This window comes from Amphiprion ocellaris, chromosome 15 (genome assembly GCF_022539595.1).
Source record: "Amphiprion ocellaris isolate individual 3 ecotype Okinawa chromosome 15, ASM2253959v1, whole genome shotgun sequence".
Lineage (NCBI taxonomy): Eukaryota > Metazoa > Chordata > Actinopteri > Pomacentridae > Amphiprion > Amphiprion ocellaris.
This window is the reverse complement of record NC_072780.1, coordinates 2,600,083-2,624,817: the sequence shown is the minus strand read 5'-3', so window position 1 is coordinate 2,624,817 and position 24,735 is coordinate 2,600,083. Positions and strand designations below refer to the sequence as shown.

The following is a 24,735-nucleotide window of genomic DNA, read 5'->3' as shown; positions in this document are numbered from 1 at the left end:
TCTGCTGATTATTCTTTAATAATCACATTTTTCCACCACACTGTTTAAAGACATGAATCACTTCCAGCTCAGACACAAATGGAACCAGTTTTATGAACATTAAAGCCCAAAATAAAACAATGAAAGCCAGTAACTGAGCAGAACATGGGCTCTAAATGTTACACTACATACATGAGATGTTTTTAAAGATTTATGTCTCCAGATAGAATTAATGAGCTCAGAAAAGTCCAACTCTGCTGGGATTTGATGACCTGAAGAAGAACCATCTGTTCAGTTCAACTGAGTGTTCAAAGCTGCTCTCTGAGGGTTAAAACCCAACAGGTCTAAATAAATCTGGAAGTAAAAACAGGTTGAAATAAATCTGGAAGTAAAAACAGGTTGGAATAAATCTGGAAGTAAAAACAGGTTGGAATAAATCTGCAAGTAAAAACAGGTTGGAATAAATCTGGAAGTAAAAACACGACTGAACCTTTCCTTTCCTTTTCTTGAGCCACAAACACTAAACGCTGCTGAACAAAAGCTGCGGTCGAGCTTTAATACAAACAGAAAAGAGAAACATGTTCAGCTTTAATAACTTTATGGACAGTAATCATTTAAATCCTTCTTCTGTTTATTATTTCTGATTATTTAACTGACAGGTTGAATCTGTTTAATTCTTATTTCTGATTATTTCACTAACAGGACCAGGCTGAATCAGCAGGACGTTGGACGTCTTTCTTCATGGCCTCGGTTCAGTTCTGTTGGTCGCTGTAAGGAAACTAAAGAATCCCACACACCCTGAACATCTCTGGAACCTGTTTCTAACCGTCATTTAGACAGATGGAGATGTGTGGAATCCTCAGCTTTACCTCTGATCTTCAACAACCATGTCTTCTTCTTAACATCTGAGTTAATGTTCTCCAGCTGAGCCAGAAGGACTAAAGCAGGAGATGAGGAGGATCCAGGAGGAGATGAGGAGGATCCAGGAGGAGATGAGGAGGATCCAGGAGTCACCATCTCCTGCTAGAAGTTGGGTTTGTGTTTCTTGACCTCCACCATGAGGTGGTGCAGGTTGATGAGCTCTGAGCGGACGGCCAGGCTGCGGAAGGTGGGCTGGTTGAGGACTTTGTGGAAGCCGTGGTAGTACTGGATGAGCTGGGTGAGGGCGCCCTGCAGGAGGAACAAGTTTATGGCTTTATATGACTCATTTCTACTCACTGCTGGTTCATTTTTACTGCAGCAAGAACTCCTAAACCTCTATGGAAACAGAACAACCACGACTAGAAGGAGAGAGATCAGAAATACCTGCTGGACAGAAGGGAGCAGGTACAAAATCATATATCAGAAAGAATTTAATACATTTCATATATCTCATTATTTGTTTTACAAAAGTTCAACCTGCTGGACATAAACTCTGCCTGCAGAGACTGAGTTCATAAATCTATAAATTATTCCATGTTTTATGACTGATGCTCAGATTATCACATTTATAGAAAACTGCAGCTCAAAAAAACAAAATTAGACTTTTTAAAATTCTAAAACTTGTTTATTCACCTTTTCAGTTTCTCAGACCTGAGGGTTTATTTATTTATTCAGATGATCCGTTTAATAAAATCCTTTCTCAGGTAAATAAATATATTTTCTAAATGCTTTGGGTTTTATTTATTCAGATCATCAGTCTGATAAAATCATTCCTTGGTTAAATATATTTTCTAAATGCTTCGTCTTTTCTGACAAACTTTCTTTAAAGTTGAAGACTCAAACTTCTTCATATTTAAATCTAAAGTTCTTATTATTTTACTGTAAAATCACTAAATCAGCTGATATCACAAATTAACTCTCAATGATCAGGTTTCTAAAACTTTTCCAGCAGCCAAACACCAACATGTCGTCAGGAGGATTTAATAACTGGATTGTTTTAAAACAAGCAGAATTCTGGGCTTCTTGGGAACCATTTTTATTTCCTCTGGAGTCATTTTGCATTTCTTGGTTGTCTCTAACATCCCTTTGGGAGCATTTAGCGTCCCTTTTTGGTGGTTTTGTGTTTGTTTGTGGTCATTTTAAACCCCTTTGTACTTGTTTTCTAACCCTCACCTGTATGATGCTGGTTCCGTTCTTGAAGTTGGTGAAGGACCTCATGACGTCCTGACTCATCGCCTCTACCGACTGTTTCCAGGAGCTGGAAAATCCCCGAACCAGCTGAGAGATCCGAGCTGCAGAAACACAGATATGAACCTGATCTTAACCAGATCTTAACCAGATAATTAACCAGATATTAAACCAGATATTAAATCAGATATTAACCAGATATTAAGGCAGATATTACATCAGATATTAAACCAGATATCAAACCAGATAATTAACCAGATATTAAACCAGATATTAATCCAGATAATTAACCAGATATTAAATCAGATATTTAACCAGATATTAACCAGATAATTAACCAGATAATTAACCAGATATTTAACCAGATAATTAACCAGACATTTAACCACATAATTAACCAGATAGTAAACCAAATATTAACCAAATATTAAATCAGATAATTACCCAGATATTAAACCAGATATTAACCAGATATTAAACCAGATATTAACCAGATATTAAATCAGATAATTACCCAGATATTAAACCAGATATTTAACCTGATATTAAACCAGATATTAAACCAGACATTTAACCAGATATTAAACTAGATATTTAACCGGATATTAAACCAGATATTAAGCAGATATTAACCAGATATCAAACCAGATATTAAACCACATATTAACAAGATAGTAAACCAGATATTAACCAGATATTTAACCAGCTGAACATGAAGGCAACATTTTATTATTATTATCTACAGTGCATTCAGGTTTCATGTTTTCCTCTAACTGGAGTCAGAACTTCTCATTTAGTTTCACATGTGGTGGACGTGGGAGAAAACAGAAGATAAAGGATGTGTGAAGCTGAAGATAAAGGACGTGTGAAGCTGAAGATAAAGGACGTGTGAAGCTGAAGATAAAGGACGTGTGAAGCTGAAGATACAGGACGTGTGAAGCTGAAGATAAAGGACGTGTGAAGCTGAAGATAAAGGACGTGTGAAGCTGAAGATAAAGGACGTGTGAAGCTGAAGATACAGGACGTGTGAAGCTGAAGATAAAGGACGTGTGAAGCTGAAGATACAGGACGTGTGAAGCTGAAGATAAAGGATGTGTGAAGCTGAAGATAAAGGACGTGTGAAGCTGAAGGGTGATTCTGCTGCTTCAGAGCCACAAAGCAGAAAGTAAAGTGAATGAATGAAAGCTGCTGATTACTCAGTAAAACAGAACTAAACCCAGAAGTGAAAGAAGCTTCCTGTTGCTCAGTCCTGAAACAGAATCTGGAGATATCATCAGAAACTCCTCCCACCCTCTGCATCAGACTGTGAACTCCTTAAGAAGCGCCTTCAGCAACAGACTGGTTCACCCTCAGTGTAAGAAGGAACGTTTCCGCAGGTCGTTTATTCCAGCATCTGTTAGATTGTACAATGCCGCACTATAAACTCCACCATGTACTGTTTACTGCTGCATTTTTTTCTTCCTCCATTTTAGACACGCATCCTCCTACTTATGTGCAATAACTGATACCTCATCCTCTTATATATAATCTTCTACATGATATTTATATAAAAAAAATTCATCTGTATATAATGTTTTTTTCTGCAATTTTTGCACTGTGTTTCTTTTTCTTATCTATTCCTGCACTGCCTTTACACTTTTGCTTTGGAGCTGCTGTAACGGTGAACTTTCCCCACTGTGGGATCAATAAAGTTTATCCTTATTTCAGGTTAGTTCAGGTTGTGTTCAGGTGCTCAGGTTGTGTTCAGGTGCTCAGGTTATGTTCAGGTATCATGGTTGTGTTCAGGTATCTAGGTTGTGTTCAGGTGTTCAGGTTGTGTTCAGGTGTTTAGGCTGTGTTCAGGTTGTATCCAGGTTGTGTTCAGGTATCCAGGTTGTGTTCAGGTGTTCAGGTTGTGTTCAGGTATCCAGGTGTTTAGGCTGTGTTCAGGTGTTCAGGTTGTATCCAGGTTGTGTTCAGGTTGTATCTAGGTTGTGTTCAGGTGTTCAGGTTGTGTTCAGGTGTTCAGGTTGTGTTCAGGTGTTCAGGTTGTGTTCAGGTATCCAGGTTGTGTTCAGGTATCCAGGTTGTGTTCAGGTGTTCAGGTTGTGTTTGGGCATTCAGGTTGTGTTCAAGTATCCAGGTTGTGTTCAAGTATCCAGGTTGTGTTAAGGTATCCAGGTTGTGTACAGGCATCCAGGTTGTGTTCAGGTGTCCAGGTTGTGTTCAGGTATCCAGGTTGTGTTTAGGTGTTCAGGTTGTGTTCAGGTATCCAGGGAGAGGAAAACATTCAACAACATTCACCTCCAGAAACACAAAGCTGTCGGCTACATGAAGCTGATAACTGCAGAAATATAAAAGAAATAAAACCGTGTTTCTACTGGAAATCAATAAAATCTACCTGGTTCTGATGACAGCAATAGGTTTTAGAAACAATAAAGTTCTACTGACATGAGAGGTGGTCAAACTGAGTCTCTCCAGAGAATCAATGAGTTAACAGGTCTACAGGTTAGCAGGTCTACAGGTTAGCAGGTTGATAGTATGTGTTTTTCTGGGATACGTGCTTTCTATATATTTTCTTTAGCTCAAGAATGTTAAACAGAATGAAACCATATGTTGAAACGTTTACTTTAGCCATCATTCATCACAGGTTGACCTGTGGGTTAACCTAAAGGGACTAGGGACCTCCTGGCTCCCTCTTTCTCTCTTTCTTCTTCTCACGCAATGTATTCTAACCTATGCCAGATGTTGAAACCTATAAAGATCTAGTCATTGTAACTCTCTTCATTCATCCACCGCATGATGCTTGAATCACGAGCTCGTCCGTATTAAATGTACTCTTAATTTGATCTACCTGTGTCATCTCTTCATTGATGAACATCCACCTTCAGATCAACATCATTTCACAGGTCTACAGGTCAGCAGGTCTACAGGTCAGCAGGTCTACAGGTCAGCAGGTCTACAGGTCAGCAGGTCTACAGGTCAGCAGGTCTACAGGTCTACAGGTCAGCAGGTCTACAGGTCAGCAGGTCTACAGGTCAGCAGGTCTACAGGTGAACAGGTCTACAGGTGAACAGGTCTACAGCTTAGCAGGTCTACAGGTCAGCAGGTCTACAGGTTAGCAGGTCTACAGGTTAACAGGTCTACAGGTGAACAGGTCTACAGGTGAACAGGTCTACAGGTGAACAGGTCTACAGGTCAGCAGGTCTACAGGTTAGCAGGTCTACAGGTTAACAGGTCTACAGGCTAACAGGTCTACAGGTGAACAGGTCTACAGGCTAACAGGTCTACAGGTTAGCAGATCTACAGGTGAACAGACAGCAGCAGGTTTAATGAAGGACCACATCTGGAATCATTTACAGAACATCTGCAGTTTAATGCACAGATAAACATTATAATATTGAGCTCTGAAGATGAAGATTTTACAGTTCTTGATCTGAACCTCAGTAAATGTTGGTGAAATAAACTCTGTCTGCTTCAGGGAACCTACTCCTTCCTAAAGCTTTACTTCCAATAGAAAATCCTTTCTTCTCACCTTCTTCGTTCTTCAGCCGGTCCAGCTGGCCTTTCTCCATCAGAGCCTCGGCCTCCTTCACAAAGGCGATCATCCCTCCAAACGGAGGAGAAAGAATCTCCTCGATAAACTCCTGCAGAGAAAACATGAAGGAGAAACCGAGAGAAAACCTCAGATGTGTTAAAATATGACCTTCTGGACAAGACCAGAAATTAATCTGTTCACAGATAATGTTTATATTTTAGTAATTTACAGCTCTGTTGTATTTTTATGTGTTTTTATCTCACAAAAAGCCTGAATAATTAGAATATTATAATAATACTGTCTGTCTACAATGTCAAAAATAAAAATGTATCATTTCCAAATTTTTTTTTAAAAATGCCCAAATATTATATCAAACATTTTAATATTATTTTAAAATACCTGAAAAATTATGAAAAACATAATACATTGTCAGATGAGTATAAATAAAATGTCAGAATTTCTGAAATTAAGTTTTAAAAATACTTTGAAAAAGATTAATTGTAATAAAATAACAGAACAAATGTCAGATATTTATTTTAAAAGTGTTTAAAATGTTCCAGATGAAAAAAGGTCACAAAGTGTATTATGTGTAAAAAAAATTTAATAAAATAATATTTCTAAAATTAAAAGATCTGTCTGAATCATATTAATAGAAAGTTTCTAGTTTTTGTAGGAAATATTACTAAATTGTCTGAAAAATATCCCAAACATACTTCACCAGAAAAATCATAATAAAAAGCCTTAATAAAATGCACATGAAATATTAATATACCTAAAAAAAACTAATAATACATGTAAAAAATGTCCCAAAATATTAATAAAAAATCTAAAAATGTCAAAACATTTTGTCATATCATCAAAAAAACATTTTAAAATATCTAACATAATAATTAAAAGCCAGACAGGTATTAATAAAATATCAGTTTTTGTTTTTTAAACATAAATAATGTTATTTTTGTGGTTCTATCTACCTGGGTTCTGGCCAGAAGCAGCTGCTGGAAACCCTCCACCTCCTTACTGTCGTCTGCTGCCCTCTCCTGGACAAAACACACAAACAATCAATAAGTTATCCAGCAGAAGAGCTAAGATGTTTCAGAACAAAGGTCCAGAGACGGTTGTGGTTCTGGTCTCACCATGAGGACGCTCAGCATCATGTCGTAGTTGTTGATGAGGAAGATCAGCTGGTCTCTTCTGGAGGGAAACTCAGCCGCCATCTTCAGCACAAAGTTTTCTACTTCAATCTGGAAATAACATTCACATCATGGATTAAACCAGCTCCGTCTGGACTGAAACTATTCTAAAAATAAAAACAATAACGATCTATTAAATCATAATAACAACAATAATCATCTATTAAACCAACTCAGTTTAGACTGAAATAATCCTAATAATACAAACAATAATCATCTATTAAATCAGCTCAGTTTAGAATGAAATTATTCTAATAATAAAAACAATAATCTCAAAAACACTTAGGACTAAAGAAGTTTCTTCTGATTCATTTTTATAGCAGATTTTCCTCAGTGGTACCAGACAGGACATGCATCCATCCATCCATCCATGCATCCATCCATCCATCCATCCATCCATCCATCCATCACTCATCCATCTATCCACTGTTTAATCCTCATTCCGGTTGTGGGGAGTCTATCCCAGCTACCAGACAGGACAGCTATTTTTAAATAAACATGTTTAACTGTGACACTTTTAATAATTATTCTGAATTATTAATTCCTCCTATAGATCAGGTGACTGTTGGGTCCGATTATTACTGAGGCTGTATTGATTTATCTATTTTTATTGCTGACATTTTCTAGTGCATTTTTCAATGAAGTACATTTTTATTCATCATATACTTTACACTTCATATAACATTTAGAATCTTTGGTATATTTTTATATATATATTTTTTATTATACAGGAGGTCCTCCACTTCCATCAGAGTTCCGTTCCTACTGATCTACTGAAGTCGATTTTCTCCATAAGTCAGAACTCTGGTGAAAATGTAACCAAATCCGTTCCATGCATCACAATATCGATCAGTTCTTCATAAAGTCATGAATACCAACAACTTTCATGCATGTATGAATCATTTTACTAGAAGATAACAGAATATTGTAACGGACTGATATTGTTGTTGATGTTGAGGTTTCAATGTTTATTGTTCAGTTCCAGATTTACCTAATGTCAGTGAACGTGCCATGTTTAGTTAGCTCACCTCTGATTGGCTGAGAGTCAGCAGTAGAGAGAGCTGGGAACGGCAGCTAATTCTGGAGCTAAGTTATGGGGTTTTTCTAGTTATTCTGGCGTTGGCTACGGTCCACAGTAGCCTGTGTGAAGGTTCAATAAACCCGCAGAGAACCAGATAAAGTCTCACTCATTCATCACAGAGGGTCGCTACAATATGTTGACCTGTTTTTACATCTTGACCCATGTTGGTCGGTGTTTGTCCCTGTTCCCAGCGTTTTATTCTGTCTAATTTCACTTCCATGGAGACGGCTTTCCTTTTCTTCCAAGCATCAGAAGAGTCTGACTTACGCTGGGAGCCATAATGAAGGACAGAAAGTTAGTGAATGTAGCACAATCCAAGGTGGAGTACAACCAGAGAATGGAAACAAAGCTGTCTGATAGCACCATGACGACATATTCATCCACTCTGCTTATCAACTAGTTCCACGTAACCAGTTCTGACGTAACGATGAAATGCTGTAAGTCGAGGATGTCGTAAACCGAGGACTTCCTGTCGTCTATAGCGGACAAATACAGAGTGTGTGTGTGTGCATGTGTGTGCGTGTGTGTGTTACCTGCAGCTGTCCCAGCAGGGCGTTGGTTCTCTCATTAGGGAACGTCTGGTTGATGCTGACGATGGCTGATGAGAATTCTGCGTAACGACGAGTGATCTGAAATCAACAAGCACTCATCACTGCACACACTGGGGGAACACATCAACAGTGTGTGTGTAAGTGTAGGTGTGTGTGTGTGTAGGTGTGTGTGTGTAGCTACATAGTGTGGTCTGGTGTCCAGTACTCCCAGTTTCTGAGGGTCTGTGTTTCTGATGCTGTGGATGTTCATCTCCAGGATGAGGTCAAACCTCGGCCACAGCAGCTCCAGCACAGCCTCCCAGTACCTGAGCAGAAGATCTGCAGCTGTAACCATCATTCTTTATTGATCTTTACCACTTAAAAGTTTTTAAACATAAATATACCAAATTATTGCAGCAAACTGCAGCAGACTGATTCCAGGCTTCCTCTAAGTGAGCTGCTTGTTGGTTTTTGTTGTCTCTCAGGTAAACAACCTTTCTGGTTCAGACAGAAGGTAAAAAGTGGAGACAGATGTTCCAGTTTACGGTATTTGGTCTGAGATGCTTCTACTCTAGTGACCTCTAGTGGTTCTGAAAGGTTTCAAACAGAACCTCTAAAACCTCATGAAGCAGCTAGAATCTGGTGCTTCATAAGGTTTAATGGAGCTTAATGTGAGCTGCTTCTTTATCTGTCCATCTGCAGCTTTACTGTTTGGTTCATCCTCAGAGCTCTCCTAGCATCAAGTTCAGCCTCTGGACCTGGAGTAAACCAGTTAGAGAACATCTGGAGAACTTAGAGGAACATCTAGCAGCAGATACTTCCTCAGGAGGTGGAGGAGACCAAAAGCAGAGCTAAAAGAGTCCAAACACATGTTCTACCAGATGCAGAGATATCTGCTGGCTACCAGGTCCAGCAGATCCTCCTATTCTGGTGTCCATCATCCATCTCAGCCCAGTGGGATGTTTAGTGTGTTTGTTTTGTAATAGTTTTCATCAGTTAAAGCTGTTTTATCTGATTTCAGAACGTCTATCTAGACAGTTTCATTTATATTTCCTGTAAAACATTAATGATTATTGATTAGGACTTGTTCTATTGTTTGTTTGGTTTTACAGCTTGTGCAGATATAGATCCACATGAAGGATGTTTGACAACTTCAGCTTTAATTTGAAGGTAAATCTCAGGATATTTCCTGTTGTCTCAGAGTCATGCTAACTTTACACTCCTCACCTTTAATCTGAATTTAACTTAAAAGACTGGATATCTTTAACGACTGAAACTTAAAACTGAAATGAACTTCCACCGGAGAACTCAAAATCTGTAGAAAGAGACGTTGCTGAACTGGACAACAACAACTTGGTGACATCTCAACATGACTGTTGGACTCCAGAGCAGGAATATGAGAAGAACCTTCTAACAGCGAGAACAGAGAAACAAGAGGAGGAAACCTAAAAAATATCAGCAGCTTCCTATCTAAAGGAGAGATTCTTTAGGAGGGTTAGGGGTTTATTTTTATCTAAAGGAGTGAGTTTTTTTTTATGAGGGTTTAGGTGTTTTCCTCTGACTGACTTGTCCAGAGCAGGGATGGTCCTCTTGGCTGTGATGGCTCTGAACCTGAGGATGATGTGGATGCAGAGGAAGATGGCGATGCTGTCGTAGCAGTCAGACACGTAGGTGGACATACTCTTCTGCAGGAGACAGAAGACAGGACTCAGGGACACAATACGACATCATGTCTCTGAATCAGGACAGACCATGTTTTAATCACTGAGGGAAACTTTAACAGGCATTTATCTCAATGTTCTGATGTTCTATAGTGAGGATGAAGAATCGTTCAAGAAAACAATCTGCAGATTTAGAGGAAGGCTAAGCTTCTGATCACTGTTTCACCTTGAATGTGTCAATAGTTTCTGCTGCTTTAGATAAATGCTTATATCCATCTTTTTAAATAAACATCTCAATTAAAGGATCATACAGCCTTTTTAGACTGAAGCCATTCTGGGCTTCATGAAGAAATCCTGTTGGAGTCAATCTGCTTTAACTAGTTAACAGTCTGTTTCTGAGAACCTTCAACCTGAAACACAGAGTAGAGTCATGGTACCAGGAACATGCTGAGTGTTTTTCCCATGATGCTGTTGAAGAGGTCGAGGGCTGAGTTTCCTGCCACCATGAAGAAGTCGGACAGGAAGAGGAATTCTCTGCAGCCGTTGTCCAGCAGAGCGTAGTGCTGACTGCGGAACAGCGTCTCATAGGGATACTGCAGGACAGAAGGACATTACAACAGATTTTAATAAAGATTCATCCATGTTTCTAGAAGTGATCTCACTAGATGCCACTAGATGTCAGCGTGGACCAGCAGTTTGTCTTCACAGATAAACATAAGATCAGGACGTTTCCAGAACTCTGAGCAGTTTATAAAAAAGCTGCAGCGTCACCTTTTATTTTCTGTTTAACTTTTATAGTTTCAAATCAAAAGGAGGATAAACTGAAATGCTGACTGCAGTATAGTGTCTTCTCTGCAGTAAGACTCAGTTATCAGATAAATGAATTTCTCTATTTAATTTACACAAATGTAACATCCAGCCATACAGCAGTAACTACTACTGATGCTAACATGTTGTTTTCCTGCAGCAGCCAAAGCTCTTTCCCAGTTTTCCTTTCTGTCATAAATGAACCACATCAGTGTTGTTGAACTGTCGTCTCTTTGTGTCCTCACCCTGCTGTCTCCTCTCTGAGCTGTGTGGGGGACCAGGATGGGACCCTCCAGCTCTGCAGGACTCAGGATGGATCCCCTCTGGCCCAGCGTGAAGATGGTGTTCCTGCTCTTCAGGGACGGTTTGGAGAAGAAACCTGCAGCAGCAGCAGTCAAGGAGCTTCACATTAATGAACAAGTGTCTGACTGATCTGGGAGCTGTTTGGTATGAAAACAGGTGTCTGTATGTGAACAGGTATCGGACTATTCAGTATGTGAGCTTCAAAAACCTCCACCTGAGCTGGATGATCTCTGAAGCATTGCCTCCTGGAGAACATCCAGACCTTGTTTGTGGCTCTCTGCCTGTTAAACACCTCATTAACCCTTTAACAGCCTGCCCATGATGTTCACACTGACTGATCCGTCACTCAACCTGAAAACTGTTTACACCAGGAGAACCTACTGGAGGTTCTGGAAGACGCTGGAAAAGAACAGAAAAATCTGAACCATGAAGTTTAACCTGCCAGCTGAACCGCAGCATGAAGGATTTATTGATGCTTTAACGGTTTGTAAAGAAAATTTAACTTAAAGGAAACCTTTAGCAGCTTGTGTTTGGTTAAAGACCTCCATGGAAGAACTGGAGCTATAAACAGCACTAATCTCTTAAATACAGATAAATATGGAGATAAAAAGGCACAGGCAGTCTGTAAAGGATACCTTTCTTGGCTGTGTCTTCTACTCCCATCAGGTCATCTTTGTCTGCCACCTCCTCATACTGCAGGACAGAGAATCAGGTCACGTTTATTCGAGATTCATTAGTTAAATCAGGAGAGGAGGAGCTGTGATGGAACCCTGAGGTCAGAACGATCCTCTGACCTGAACTTTGAGCAGCCGGCCGCTGTAAGACTTGAAGTAGCTGAAGTAGATCTTGCTCATGGTGTCCACGTACTCGTCTCTGATCTCCTTGGCGACCGTTCTCTCATTGGCCAGAAGGAACTGGTAGAAAAACCTGCAGAAACGAACAGAAGAACGGCGGTCAGTCAGGACACAGATCTTCTGTTCATTTATTAACTCTGGTTTAAGAAGCTGAAAGATGTCCATTTTTTAACAACAACCGTAACATGATGACAGAAACGTAAAAATAGGATTATTTATGGGAATAATTATGAAGTATAAACCCAGTACCTGCTGTTGGGTTTTAACGGCGTTTAATCTTTAAAAAAGTGAAAAATGACACCATTTATCAGAACCACAGACTGAAAAACAGAAAGAACCATCAGATATGGAACCTTAGAACAGTCCTTTAACAACTGGAAAATTAACTAATTCTGAGTTTCAGATCGCAGTATTTCATTAAAACCACTTTATTTGACTTTGTTTTAAAAAATCACCAAATTTAAACTGTTTGCACCAGATTATGTTAAAAACAGTCAGAAAGAGAAATTCAGAATGTTTCAGTTGAACTGCAGGATGTGTTTAGATATAGAAAAGAAAATAAAGAAGAGAAACTAATTAAAATGATAAGTAGTGGAATATCTACAGCATTCAGAGACATTTCTTTTCCGTATTAGTAACAGCTAAAGGCTCTTTGGAAATGTTTTAATGTGGATTCCAGGATTTTTAAATAATCAAAGACATCCAACGTTCCCTTGTTCCTATAATTTATGAGATTCTAACTGAACAGAAGACATTTCTAGTCCTCTCTACTTCTAGTCCAGTAGTTCAGAAACTGTTTATGATTCCCTTAAATCTGAACTCCAAGCAAAGTTTAAAACCAACTTTTTCTCCACAACCTTTCCTGAGATTCTCTGGTTCTAGATATTAATCTGTTTATTGTTTTATCCCCTTTATCAGCTTTTAATGTGTTTTAGTGTTCTATATGATCAGGTGAAGCCCTGTTTAACTGTGTTCTCATACCTTTTGTATAAATAAATAAAACATTTTAAAAAGAGCCTGTGATAGAATGTCCACCAACCTGTACTTGAGCAGAGTGTTCTGAGGGATCTGGTAGTTGGTCATGGGCTTCCTGAAGGAGTAGATCTTCTGCAGAATGAACTCTCTGATCTTTGACACCGCCTGGGGAGGACAAACTTGATTAGTTCTCATGTGGAATATGAACATCTGCAACCCAACTAATGTCAGACTAACCGGTTAAATTGCGGATTTTATTTATGTAAACGTTCTACAGCAGAAACAATGAAACTCTCATATCCCTCCTCATACCTGCATGTGGACGTACACCTGGAAAATCATCTCTGTGTGTTTGAAACTCACAGAAACTCACATCAGAGCCTGATTTCAGCCTTTTTGATCGTTTATCATTTTGTCCAGATGGTCCAGACTAATCAGGACCTGGGAGTGAGTCTGGACCACCAGCTGGAGGTCCACAAACACTCAGGCTGTCTACAGGAAGGACCTGGGCAGCTCCATGTCCTCAGGAGGCTCAGGTCCTTCAATGTTCTGCATGTTCCTGATGTTCTATCAGTCTGTGGAGGAGAGCTCTATCTCTTGGGGAACAGGCATCAACATACTGAATAAAGTGATCAGGACGGCCCAGTCTGTGGTTGGCTGATGCTGGTCTCCCTGGAGGAGGAGGTGGACCAGAGGACCAACCTGCTGGACATCATGGATAACACCTGCCACCCCTCCATAAAGCTGTGGACAATCTGAGGAGCAGCTTCAGCAGCAGACTGATAAATCCCGCTGCTCCAAACGTTAGAGGAGGTCATTCATCCCACAGCAATAAGACTCTTTATTACATGTGGTAGATCACAGAAGAACTCCATCACTCTACCTGCTGATTAAACCCCTGGACATCCTGGACACCTGACAGTCTACATGCTATCCATCACATCTGTAAATGATCTGCACAGATTTATATCACTGCACATTTCTGTATCACTCTGTATATGTGGTGATTTTCTTCCTATATATATTTTTATCATATCTTATTTTATGCTACCTTCACTTATACCCTCATACTCTGTGTTGTCTTGTTGAAGATCCAGCTGCTGTAACAGAGTTTCCCTCTGATGATGAATAAAGTCAGTCTAAGTCTAACTCCTGTCCTTTCACACTAAACATATTAAAATAGTGAGAATCAGCTGTTGGTGTCCATCTCTGTCCTTCTCACCTTCAATTTGAGGCGGTCCACGATGTCCTGGATGTCGGAGCAGGCCAGCGTCTCTCTGAAGCTCAGCTCTTTAGCAAAGTTGATCTTGTTGTTGAGCTCATGGAGCTGCTCCAGGAACTCCTGCTCCGTCACCGGACTGTCCAGGATGGTGCTGCCGAGAAGATAAAGCATGCTAGCAGCTAAACAGGAAGTACCAGACAAGGATCCGAACACAACCCGAACATAACCTAAACACAAGCTGAACACAACCTAAACACAACCCGAACACAACCTAAACACAACCTGAACACAACCCAAACACAACCTGAACACAACCTAAACACAACCCGAACACAACCCAAAAACAACCTAAACACAACCTGAACACAACCTAAACACAACCCGAACACAACCTAAACACAACCTGAACACAACCCAAACACAACCTGAACACAACCTAAACACAACCCAAACACAACCCAAACACAACCTGAACACAACCTAAACACAACCCAAACACAACCCGAAAACAACCCAAACACAACCTGAACACAACCTAAACACAACCCAAAAACAACCCAAAAACAACCCAAACACAACCTGAACACAACCTAAACACAACCCAAACACAACCCGAAAACAACCGGAACACAACCTGAACACAACCCGAAAACAACCCGAAAACAACCTAAACACAACCCGAAAACAACCTAAACACAACCCGAAAACAACCTGAACACAACCTAAACACAACCTAAACACAACCTGAAAACACCCCCAAAATCCATCTGAAAACAACCCGAAAACAAACCCAAACACAACCCGAAAACAAACTCGAACATAACCTCACCACAACCTGAACACAACCTGAAAACAAACTCGAACACAACCTGAACACAACCTCACTACAACCCGAACACAACCTCACCACAATCTGAACACAACCTGAAAACAACCTGAACACAACTCAGCATCTCCAAACTGCTCTTTATTAAAGTCTAGAATCTGCAGGTGCTCCAATGAAAACAGATGTGGAAAGTTATTTCAGAAGATAAAATCAGCACACAACCCGAACACCTGGTGTTTCCTCCTGTCAGATGACTGAGTACTAGTGTTACTACTACTACTACTACTACTACTACTACTACTACTACTTACGAGATCATGGCTCCAGGAACCACCAGCTCGTCCACCAGCTGGCTCAGGTGGCTGCGAACGGCCTGTCGGTTCTTCAGACGGACGTTCATGCTGACCGACTGCTGCTGCAGCGTCTGGATCTCACTGGAGATGGAGGACAGGTCGCTCTGGAAGCCGCTCAGCATCCCCTCCATCCTCTGGACAGAAACCATCAGAGGACTTATCTGACTAAACTACTCTAACAGGAGGATGGAGCTCTTCCTCACTATCGTCATCTGAGGTCTGTTGTCAGAATAAACCTGACAGTCTGAGTAAAACCAGAGACTGAACACCACAGAGTGAAGACAAGGAATAGGCTGGACCTTTGGAAACTGCTCAAACATAATTTATATTATGTAAAAAAACTAGATTTTTAGTCCAAAAATGCAGCTTTAAGTATTTTGACTTGTTCTGATATTAAAACTGAGTCTGTTCTGAGCTGTGGAGGAAAATAAGCTCTATTCCTCCTCTACTCCTCTTTTCTCTTCATACTGAGACAGAAAAACTGTTAAACTTTCAAATAAATTTATCAATAAAATGAGGGTAATAAAGGCCACACTACTGCAGGGCAGGGATATATTTACATTACAACTTGTAGTTTTAGGATCAAGTTAAACGAGTTTATGGAGGTCTAAATATTCACTGATGAACAGGATGAAGGAACTCATTGGGAGTTAAACCGTTAAACTGAGGTCATTTATATCTCCAGAGAACTGATTTACAGAGATTTAGTTCAGCTTGTTTCTTCTCCTGTGAGTCCAGATCAGAAAAAACTGCTTTTAAATTTGCTGCCCCTTCAGTGGAAACATTAAAACCCCAGTAGAGGTAGAATATCTCTGCTTTTATTCACTTTATGTGTCTGTTTTTTTTCTTGCTCTGAGTTTTCTGAATAAAAGTAAAGTGAAGTCTAAAATCATTCATATCCGTGTTAAATGTGGATTACTGTGAGTTTTTATTTGACCAACAGGTTTCTTCTAGCACGGAATGACAGAAGCAAGAAAAGACAGTGAGATGTGTTTAGAGATGATAAAGATTAATTTTAACTGTTTAAACAGACGTTCTTTATGTTTTTATGATAAGTCTGATGATGATGATGATAAAGTCTCCATCTGAAGGCATCTGGTCTTACCTCCAGGATGGAGTCACAGGCGGTGATCTGGTTGTGCAGCAGAGCGATGTTCTGACTCTCCTTAATGTCTGAAAGACCAACGTTCAGGAAACTGAACAGTTTTAAGTCCTCACCACAAACATTATTTCAGTTTAACAATGAAAACTGGAGCTGAAACATTTAGTCCAGTAATTTATCAGCCAGAAAGGATCTTCTCACACCAGCAGGTAAAGATGCTTTTCTGGGATGTTGAGGCAAAACTAGAGGAACACAACATGATTTCAGCTGGAACTCATCCTTCTATCTTTGTTCTACTTTGGCAGTCTTCTCCTGTTCTTGGAGTTCAGGGGGTTTAAAGTCAGCGAGGTTTCCAGAAATCTAAAGGTACAACATCAAACCTCCTGTAAATAAAGCTGTCAGTGTGTCTGCTGGAGGATACAGTCTTTGATGGACGCCTGTTCAATCCTCTGCAGCTCCGCCTCCACCTGTTTAGAGTACTGACGGAGATCCACACCCTGGAAACACATGGAGGAGAGACTGCTGTCAGAATACACGCTGGAAACCAGTAGAGACCAGTGGAAACCAGTACAGACTAGTGGAGAACCATTGGAAACCAGTATAAACCAGTATAAACCAATGGAAACCAGAGCAAACCAGTAGAAACCAGTGGAAACCAGAAGAAACCAGTAGAAACCAGAGGAAACCAGTGGAAACCAGTATAAACAAGTGGAAACCAGACGAAACCAGTAGAAACCAGAGGGAACCAGTGGAAAACAGAGGGAACCAGTGGAAACCAGAGGGAACCAGTGGAAACCAGAGGAAACCAGTGGAAACCAGCAGAGACCAGTAAAAACCAGTATAAACAAGCAGAGACCAGTAGAAACCAGAGAAAACCAGTAGAAACCAGTGAAGACCAGTGGAAACCAGTAGAAACCAATGGAAACCAGAGGAAACCAGTGGAAACCAGAAGAAACCAGTAGAAACCAGAGGAAACCAGTATAAACAAGTGGAAACCAGACGAAACCAGTAGAAACCAGAGGGAACCAGTGGAAAACAGAGGGAACCAGTGGAAACCAGAGGAAACCAGTGGAAACCAGAGGAAACCAGTAGAAACCAGCAGAGACCAGTAAAAACCAGTATAAACAAGCAGAGACCAGTAGAAACCAGAGAAAACCAGTAGAAACCAGTGAAGACCAGTGGAAACCAGTAGAAACCAGCAGAGACCAGTAGAAACCAGAGGAAGCCAGCAGAGACCAGTAGAAACCAGAGAAAACCAGTAGAAACCAGCGGAAACCAGGAGAAACCAGAGGTGACCAGTGGAAACCAGCGGAGACCAGTAGAAACCAGAGGTGACCAGTGGAAACCAGTGGAGACCAGTGGAAACCAGTGGAAACTAGTGAAAACCAGAGGAAACGAGTGGAAACTAGTGGAAGCCAGAGGAAACCAGTAGAAACCAGCAGAGACCAGTAGAAACCAGAGGAAACCAGTGGAGACCAGTAGAAACCAGAGGAAACCAGTAGAAACCAGCAGAGACCAGTAGAAACCAGAGGAAACCAGTGGAAACCAGTAGAAACCAGCGGAGACCAGTAGGAACCAGAGGTAACCGGTAGAAACCAGAGGTGACCAGAGGTGACCAGTGGAAACCAGTAGAAACCAGTGGAAACCAGTGGAAACCAGTAGAAACCAGTGGAGAAAGTTTCAGAAAAGTTCCTTCAAAAAGCATCAAAACACTGATGAAAATGCTCTGATGAGGATCACCTCACAGAAAGAAGACAATAAGTTCCCTCTGCTCCAAAGGAGAACTTCTTTATAGTTAGCAGCTTCACAAATCAACTATTACAGACAGACACAGAACGATCAAAGATAAATAAAAAACCCAGAGACTCAAAACAACAACGTAAAGACAAAAAATGACCACACAGAGACAAACTGTGGACAAAGAGAAAGAAAACCACCATGAAGCAGAAACAAAATGACCAGAAAGAGACTCAAACTATGTCCAAAGAGACATAAACCATCTCCATAGAGACTCAAACCATCTCCATAGAGACACAATCCATCTCCATAGAGACACTAACCATCTCAATAGAGGCACTAACCATCTCCATAGAGACACTAAACAACGGCAGTGAGAAAGAATCAGGCCTTCCTGGTGGACCTACTGCAGAGAAACCATCACTGATGGAGACCAGGAACAAGGAGAGGACTACTGGGACCCAGAAACACCAAGAGTGTAAATGAGAGCAGAGGAACCTTTGGTCTGACCAGCCCTGATGTTCCAAACAGTGATAAACATATGGGTGTGTCCAAACCTCTGACTGGTAGCGTTAACGTATAGAAAACCACTCTAACCTCCAGATGAAATGTGTTCTGATGTTCTCACCGTTCTGAGTGCCTCCTTCACCAGTTCATCTTCCAGATTGGCCTGAATATGAACTGCAGGAGACAGAAGGAAGCCAGATTTAATGATAAAGTTGGTCTTTACCAGGCAGCATCTTCCTCTACCATGGAGAAACTCTGAGGAGCTTCATAATCATTCATGAGGTGTAAACCTCCTGGATAGAGCTTTAAACTCCAAATATTAGACATATAAACGGTAAATGTTGTCTTACTGTCCACTTCATCCAAGATAAACTCATCAGTGGTGAGGTCCAGTTCTCCCAGGTTCAGGTTAGCGATGTCGCCATCAGTCTTCTGGAAAAAACATATCAGATCAAACAGACTGTCTTAAATGGAAGGTCTAACTTTTATCATTATCAGTTGTTTGGACGATGAATGTCCTTAATGAGGTGGTAGATAAATCACAAGTTCCAAGATGAGGTCTTCATATGACCTGTTTGTCTGATTAATACAGAGCTGTTGTTTGTTTTTGCTGTTATTTATTTATTTATTCTGATCCATTAGAAAACATATTTACACTGCTTTCACATACTCAAAGCTTCATACTAGACATTAAAACAGCAGGAATTAGTTGATTTATTGATGGAGAGAAAATAAACCTGAAACATTTTGGTGTTCAGTTATTTAATACTGACATAACCTGGGACTGTGCTGCTGGTTAGTTTACGGACATCTGCAGCTGCTTTTATCTGGATCATTATTATATGTGAACACATAATTCTATACCTGCAGGAACAACAAAACCGTGTCTTTATGAAACTTGAACATTTCTTCTAACAGACTGATTGTGTCCATAGATGTTTGCAGTTTATGGATTAATCATTTAGGATGATTATTAACGATAAAACAGCACTGTTCCCAATGGTGAAGCTATTTGTGATTGGTATCTGTAATATCCTTATTTATGAATATTTTGCTTGGTATAATCTTTACAATATCAGAATCAGAAATATTTTATTGATTCCAGAAGAGAAATAGTTTACATTACAGTAAGTCAACATTAAATTAAGTCATTTTTATGCATTAATAAGATTTCAATCACAACCCAGGAGCTGCAGCCACTTTTAGCAGATGGAAAACTGCATCACATGACATAAACTGGTCCATTAAAGGTTTTCTAAACAGCCAAAGGAGCTGAATTGATTGATTGATTGATTGATTGATTGATTGATTGATTGATTGATTGATTGATTGATTGATTGACTGACTGATTGACTGACTGATTATCCAGGGCACAAAGCAGGTAAATGATGCAGACTAATGAGGATAACTAGTCACAGGGACGCAATCAGTAAAAACACCTGAACCAAACAGTAACTGGTGTGTAGGATTACTGATGAATGTGTGTAAGGATTAATAAACACATGAGCTGATTATCAGTTTCTCTGATTATTAGTTTCTCTGATTATTAGTTTCTCTGATTATTAGTTCATCTTTGTCTCATTCAGGAGCTTTTTACTGACTAGATGCTAACAGCTACATTAGCTAGAAGTAACGTCACCACACCTTATAAAATATACATTCTGACTAGATGACCACAGTTTCTTTTACCCGTACAGCTGGATAGATTCAGTTAAATGAGATTCACTGATATAATTTATAATTAATAACTGTTGGTTTCCGTGAAGCTAACCGGAACCACAGACAGCTCTAAAGTTCCCTCGTTTACAACAACAAAAGTTAAATAAAGCATCACCTCGTCTTGTAAATACGCCATGGCTATTTCTGTGGGGTTTCCAGCCGTGTTCACACCTGGACCAGGTGTGTTTACATCGTAACCAGCTCCAGCTGCTGCGGCTCCGTCCGCCATTGCGGCGAAATGATCTAACGTTAAAAAACTACAAATATAAAGTTCCGCCTCGTAGATGGTGAACACCGAAAAACATGGGTCCTTTTAGAAACCAAATAAGATATTTTATACGAATATACACACAACATATGACAATATACTTTAAAAAGCCTAAAATAACTTCACTTTATATTTATTTCGTGGTTCTACGTTAGCGCTTTAGCTTGTTTTAACGGACATATTCAAAGTGGCGGACCAGCTTCCGGTCATAGTTGGTTCAAAGTCTCGCGAGATCTGTAGGGCTTCCTCTTCGCACGGAACCTATTTCCAAGATGGTGAGTCCGTTTCTAGCTACCGGGAATAGTTTTAAAATCCACCTCCATCCTACGTTAATCTCACTGGTTTAACACATGTAGACGTTAGATAAATATTATAAAGCTTCTGTTAGCCGACTGATGTTGAATTATTGGTGTCCTGATGGTAGAAATTAATATATTAACGCAAACTGCTGCCGCCGTTTAGCTGATAGCCGCTGCTTAGCTCTAATAGCTGAGTTAATAGTTTATTTTATTAAGCTAAGGCTAATGTTTACATGTTTACCCCGGTTATTACAAAGCCGTTACCGGGAATAAGCTGCGGTTTTAATGTTACTGGTATAAACCTGAGAGGAACTCTTAAACTTGAGCTTTAGTCTGTGGAGGCTAACTAGCTTTAGCCTCTCCAGCTGGAGATGGTGCATGCTGGGTCAGTAACCGGGTTAGAGTTAGACATCAAGACTATTCTGTATCACTAATCACTAACCGGGTTACAGTTAGACATTTAGACTACTCTATATCACTGACCGGGTTAGAGTTAGACATTTAGACTACTCTATATTACTAACCACGCTGATGGATAGACTGCTGGATCAGTAACCGGGCTGAGAGACCTCTACACGGTACTCTGGTGTAATAACTCGGTAGTTGGATCAGTTAAAGTGTTTCTGAGTTCGGGTGTTTTGCAGTAAAGTTAGTTTCGTTCCTCTTGGTCACTGTGGCTGAACTATAACGTCGGTGTAGGAGCAGGAACCGGTCATCTAACTTCTACCATCTATCATCTAACTGTAATCTAACTAACTTCTACCATCTAACTATCCTCTAACTGTCATCTACCATTTAACTATCATCTAAATAACTTCTGTCATCTAACTGCTAAGTGGAGCTAAAATGTTAGCTAAAGATACTGTAAACCTCTGAGGTGTGTTTGGTCTGTCTCAGCTGCTTTCTGCTGGTGAGAATACCTGAAGAATATACTCACTATATCTGAGAATATATTATTTTTATGTTGCTGCATATCAGTCAGTTTCCATATAAATGAATTAATGTTAATGAATTAATGTTAATGAAAGCTGCTTTAGTTTCACAACCTTAGACTCTGCTGTTGAAGTTTGACTGGAAACATGTCCTTCTTGACATTTCTGTTCACATAACTCTTTCAAGGGCTGAACTATTTATCAGAAAGCCTTTCAGAATTACAGAATCTGAGTCAGTGTTTTATTTTGAAGGTAATGTGGTCAGCACTGGATGGAAATGAAACACTTTCTACTAAGATCATGACTCGGTGACATCTGTCCATACCATTCCAACATGATGTTTGCTTTTATTTATTTTACATATATTATTCAGGACTGTAGAGATGTTCTGAAACTCACCCTGGTGTGTTTTCTTTTCCAGTCTCTGGTCATCCCTGAGAAGTTCCAGCACATTCTTCGTGTTCTGAACACGAACATCGACGGTAGGAGGAAGATCGCCTTCGCCATCACCGCCATCAAGGTGGGCTCGTCTCTGCTGTTGTCTCGTTCTCAGTATAGAAATGAATCGAGTAGAATGATGGTTTCTAACATCTCTGTTGATCTCAGGGTGTTGGCAGACGTTACGCCCACGTCGTCCTGAGGAAAGCCGACATCGACCTCAACAAGAGAGCTGGAGAACTGACTGAGGAGGAGGTGAGAGTTAGAACCAGACAGGAACCTGGTAGAACTGGAGGTCTACAGACTGTCTGAGAATGTTTAGTAGCGGAAATTATCACGATTATGTCTATTTGTTAACTTGTTTTGCTGCAATTCCATACGTTGTGTATTTGCCTTTAGTTTCACTAGACTGCTTCATGGTCCATTAAATAAGGATGTTGAAGAGCAGAAGACAGTTAGTGATGTCTGTAGAAATCAGCAGATGTTTTCAGTCTTCACCTCTTAACATTAAAGCAGAGTTAAGAGTCGACATTACATCACGTGTTTCTGTCTATCAGATGTTTTACATTTCCATTTAGATCTAATTATTCTCTGTGGATTAAATGTTAATGTTTCTTCTTCAGGTTGATGGTGGTGACCATCATGTGTTTTGTTTGTTCTTCAGGTTGAGCGGGTGGTGACCATCATGCAGAATCCTCGCCAGTACAAAATCCCAGACTGGTTCCTCAACAGACAGAAGGACGTAAAGGACGGCAAATACAGCCAGGTAGGAGATCAGCAGGGAGGTGTTGGTTGGTCCTCCAGCTGCTGTCTGATCACACTAATCTCTGAGACAGTTTAACTCCTACAGACCATAATGATTGACTAATTAATGATTAAACTGGTCTGAGGTGGAGCTCTGCAGTTGTTTTCTGTGGTATGAAATGAGGAACCTCTGGTGACCGTCGCTCTGGTTTCAGGTCCTCGCCAACGGTCTGGATAACAAGCTGAGAGAAGATCTGGAGAGGCTGAAGAAGATCAGGGCTCACCGTGGTCTCAGGCACTTCTGGGGGTAAGAGATCTGATCTGGTCCTCAGTTTATTCAGGATCTGGTCCATGATGCAGCCTCTGCTTCCAAACGTCGTCCTGTCGATCAGCGGTGGTGGTGATCTAAGGCTTCAGTATCTCTGAGCTGCTGGTTTATTTCAGGTTCTGTAGTGATTCAGATTTAATGACAGTAGAGACGACTTTGTCCCAGTTTGAGGCTGAACGAAGGATATCTGGAGCAAAGACGAGCTGCTGAGCTCAGAATGAGTTGGAATAGGAATCATCTACAGCTTCTAAATACAGCTTCTACTGGTTCAGCCCTCGGTCCAGATTAAAGCACGTTTACCACATGGAAAGTAGAGATTTTAAACTTTAATATAGAACGTGATTCATCCCAAAGGAAAATGTTGGAACAAATATTACTGAGAGAAATGACGGAAACATGAGAATAAATGCTGTTGCAGAGAAACTAGGTACGATCTACGAAAGACTAGACTCGTAAAGTAAGTCATACTGTCCGTAACTGAAGAGTATTTCAGTCTTACTGCACACATTACTGGAACCTGAATTACATATATATTCTTTTTTTTTACAGATTCATCCAGAAAATAGTGCTTTTTAACAAACTTTATCTGGTTTAAACAGTTGTCCTTCATGGCAGTAATGAGTTGAACACATCAGAACCAGGAGTAGTTTGGCTGAAGATGGAGGAAGTTACATGTTTTAACTGTCGACAGAAGTCCTTTAGCTGAGACCTGCTGTAGATGTTTCTGCTCAGATTTAAACTCTATCTAAACTTTAATCAGCTCGTAGAACACAGCAGGAGTCTGCATCACCGTCTGGAGTGAAGTTTGGATCATTTTTCTGCCTGATTTAAAACATGCTGCCATTATTTCTGCTGCCTCTCAGTGCTTGGGTTGTGATTTTTTTTATGTGGTTTTACTCTGTGCTGATCTTCATTTCTTTCTATTCTCTCCCTACAGTCTGCGTGTTCGCGGTCAGCACACCAAGACCACCGGCCGTCGTGGTCGCACCGTCGGCGTGTCCAAGAAGAAGTAAACTTTCTGCTTCCTGCTTTGTTTCAATAAAACACCACAGTTCACAAAAACCTGCGTCCTGGTGCTGCATCACATGAAGACACTGTAGGGCTGGGGGGATGATCTAAATTCAGGCTTTAAACTTTCTGTTTCTCCTCGAGACACTTATGATCTGAATTCAGGAAGGTTCAGCTTTTGGTTTTTGAAGTTTCTTTCCAACAGACCTGCTGTGAAAAAGGAACTAAATCCACTAATAAAGTTTA

At 40.2% G+C, this 24,735-nt stretch overlaps 2 protein-coding genes across 3 annotated transcripts; one reads left to right on the top strand and one right to left on the bottom strand.

Annotated features, from left to right (window-relative positions):
• On the bottom strand, positions 1–20,849 carry vps52 (VPS52 subunit of GARP complex). Of its 2 annotated transcripts, none has more exons than XM_055017668.1 (20): positions 20,588–20,849; positions 19,104–19,185; positions 18,875–18,927; positions 16,931–17,006; positions 16,513–16,580; positions 15,366–15,541; positions 14,229–14,379; positions 13,071–13,171; positions 11,972–12,104; positions 11,813–11,870; positions 11,120–11,253; positions 10,505–10,660; positions 9,973–10,091; positions 8,609–8,732; positions 8,410–8,505; positions 6,739–6,846; positions 6,577–6,642; positions 5,603–5,714; positions 2,074–2,192; positions 1–1,149 (listed from the first exon to the last, which is right to left on the bottom strand). In XM_055017668.1, the coding sequence occupies exons 1-20, from the start codon at positions 20,699–20,701 to the stop codon at positions 1,003–1,005; spliced, it is 2,193 nt and encodes a 730-aa protein (XP_054873643.1). In that variant the 5' UTR covers positions 20,702–20,849; the 3' UTR covers positions 1–1,002. The 2 variants fall into 2 exon arrangements, with proteins under 2 accessions (XP_054873643.1, XP_054873644.1); XM_055017669.1 differs by having other exon boundaries at positions 19,104–19,182.
• Positions 20,850–20,962: 113 nt separating this feature from the next.
• On the top strand, positions 20,963–24,543 carry rps18 (ribosomal protein S18). Its single transcript, XM_023270246.3, has 6 exons — positions 20,963–21,015; positions 22,393–22,491; positions 22,578–22,664; positions 23,074–23,175; positions 23,369–23,460; positions 24,419–24,543. Exons 1-6 carry the CDS (start codon positions 21,013–21,015, stop codon positions 24,492–24,494), a joined length of 459 nt encoding a protein of 152 aa, XP_023126014.1. The 5' UTR covers positions 20,963–21,012; the 3' UTR covers positions 24,495–24,543.
• The last annotated feature ends 192 nt before the right edge of the window (positions 24,544–24,735 follow it).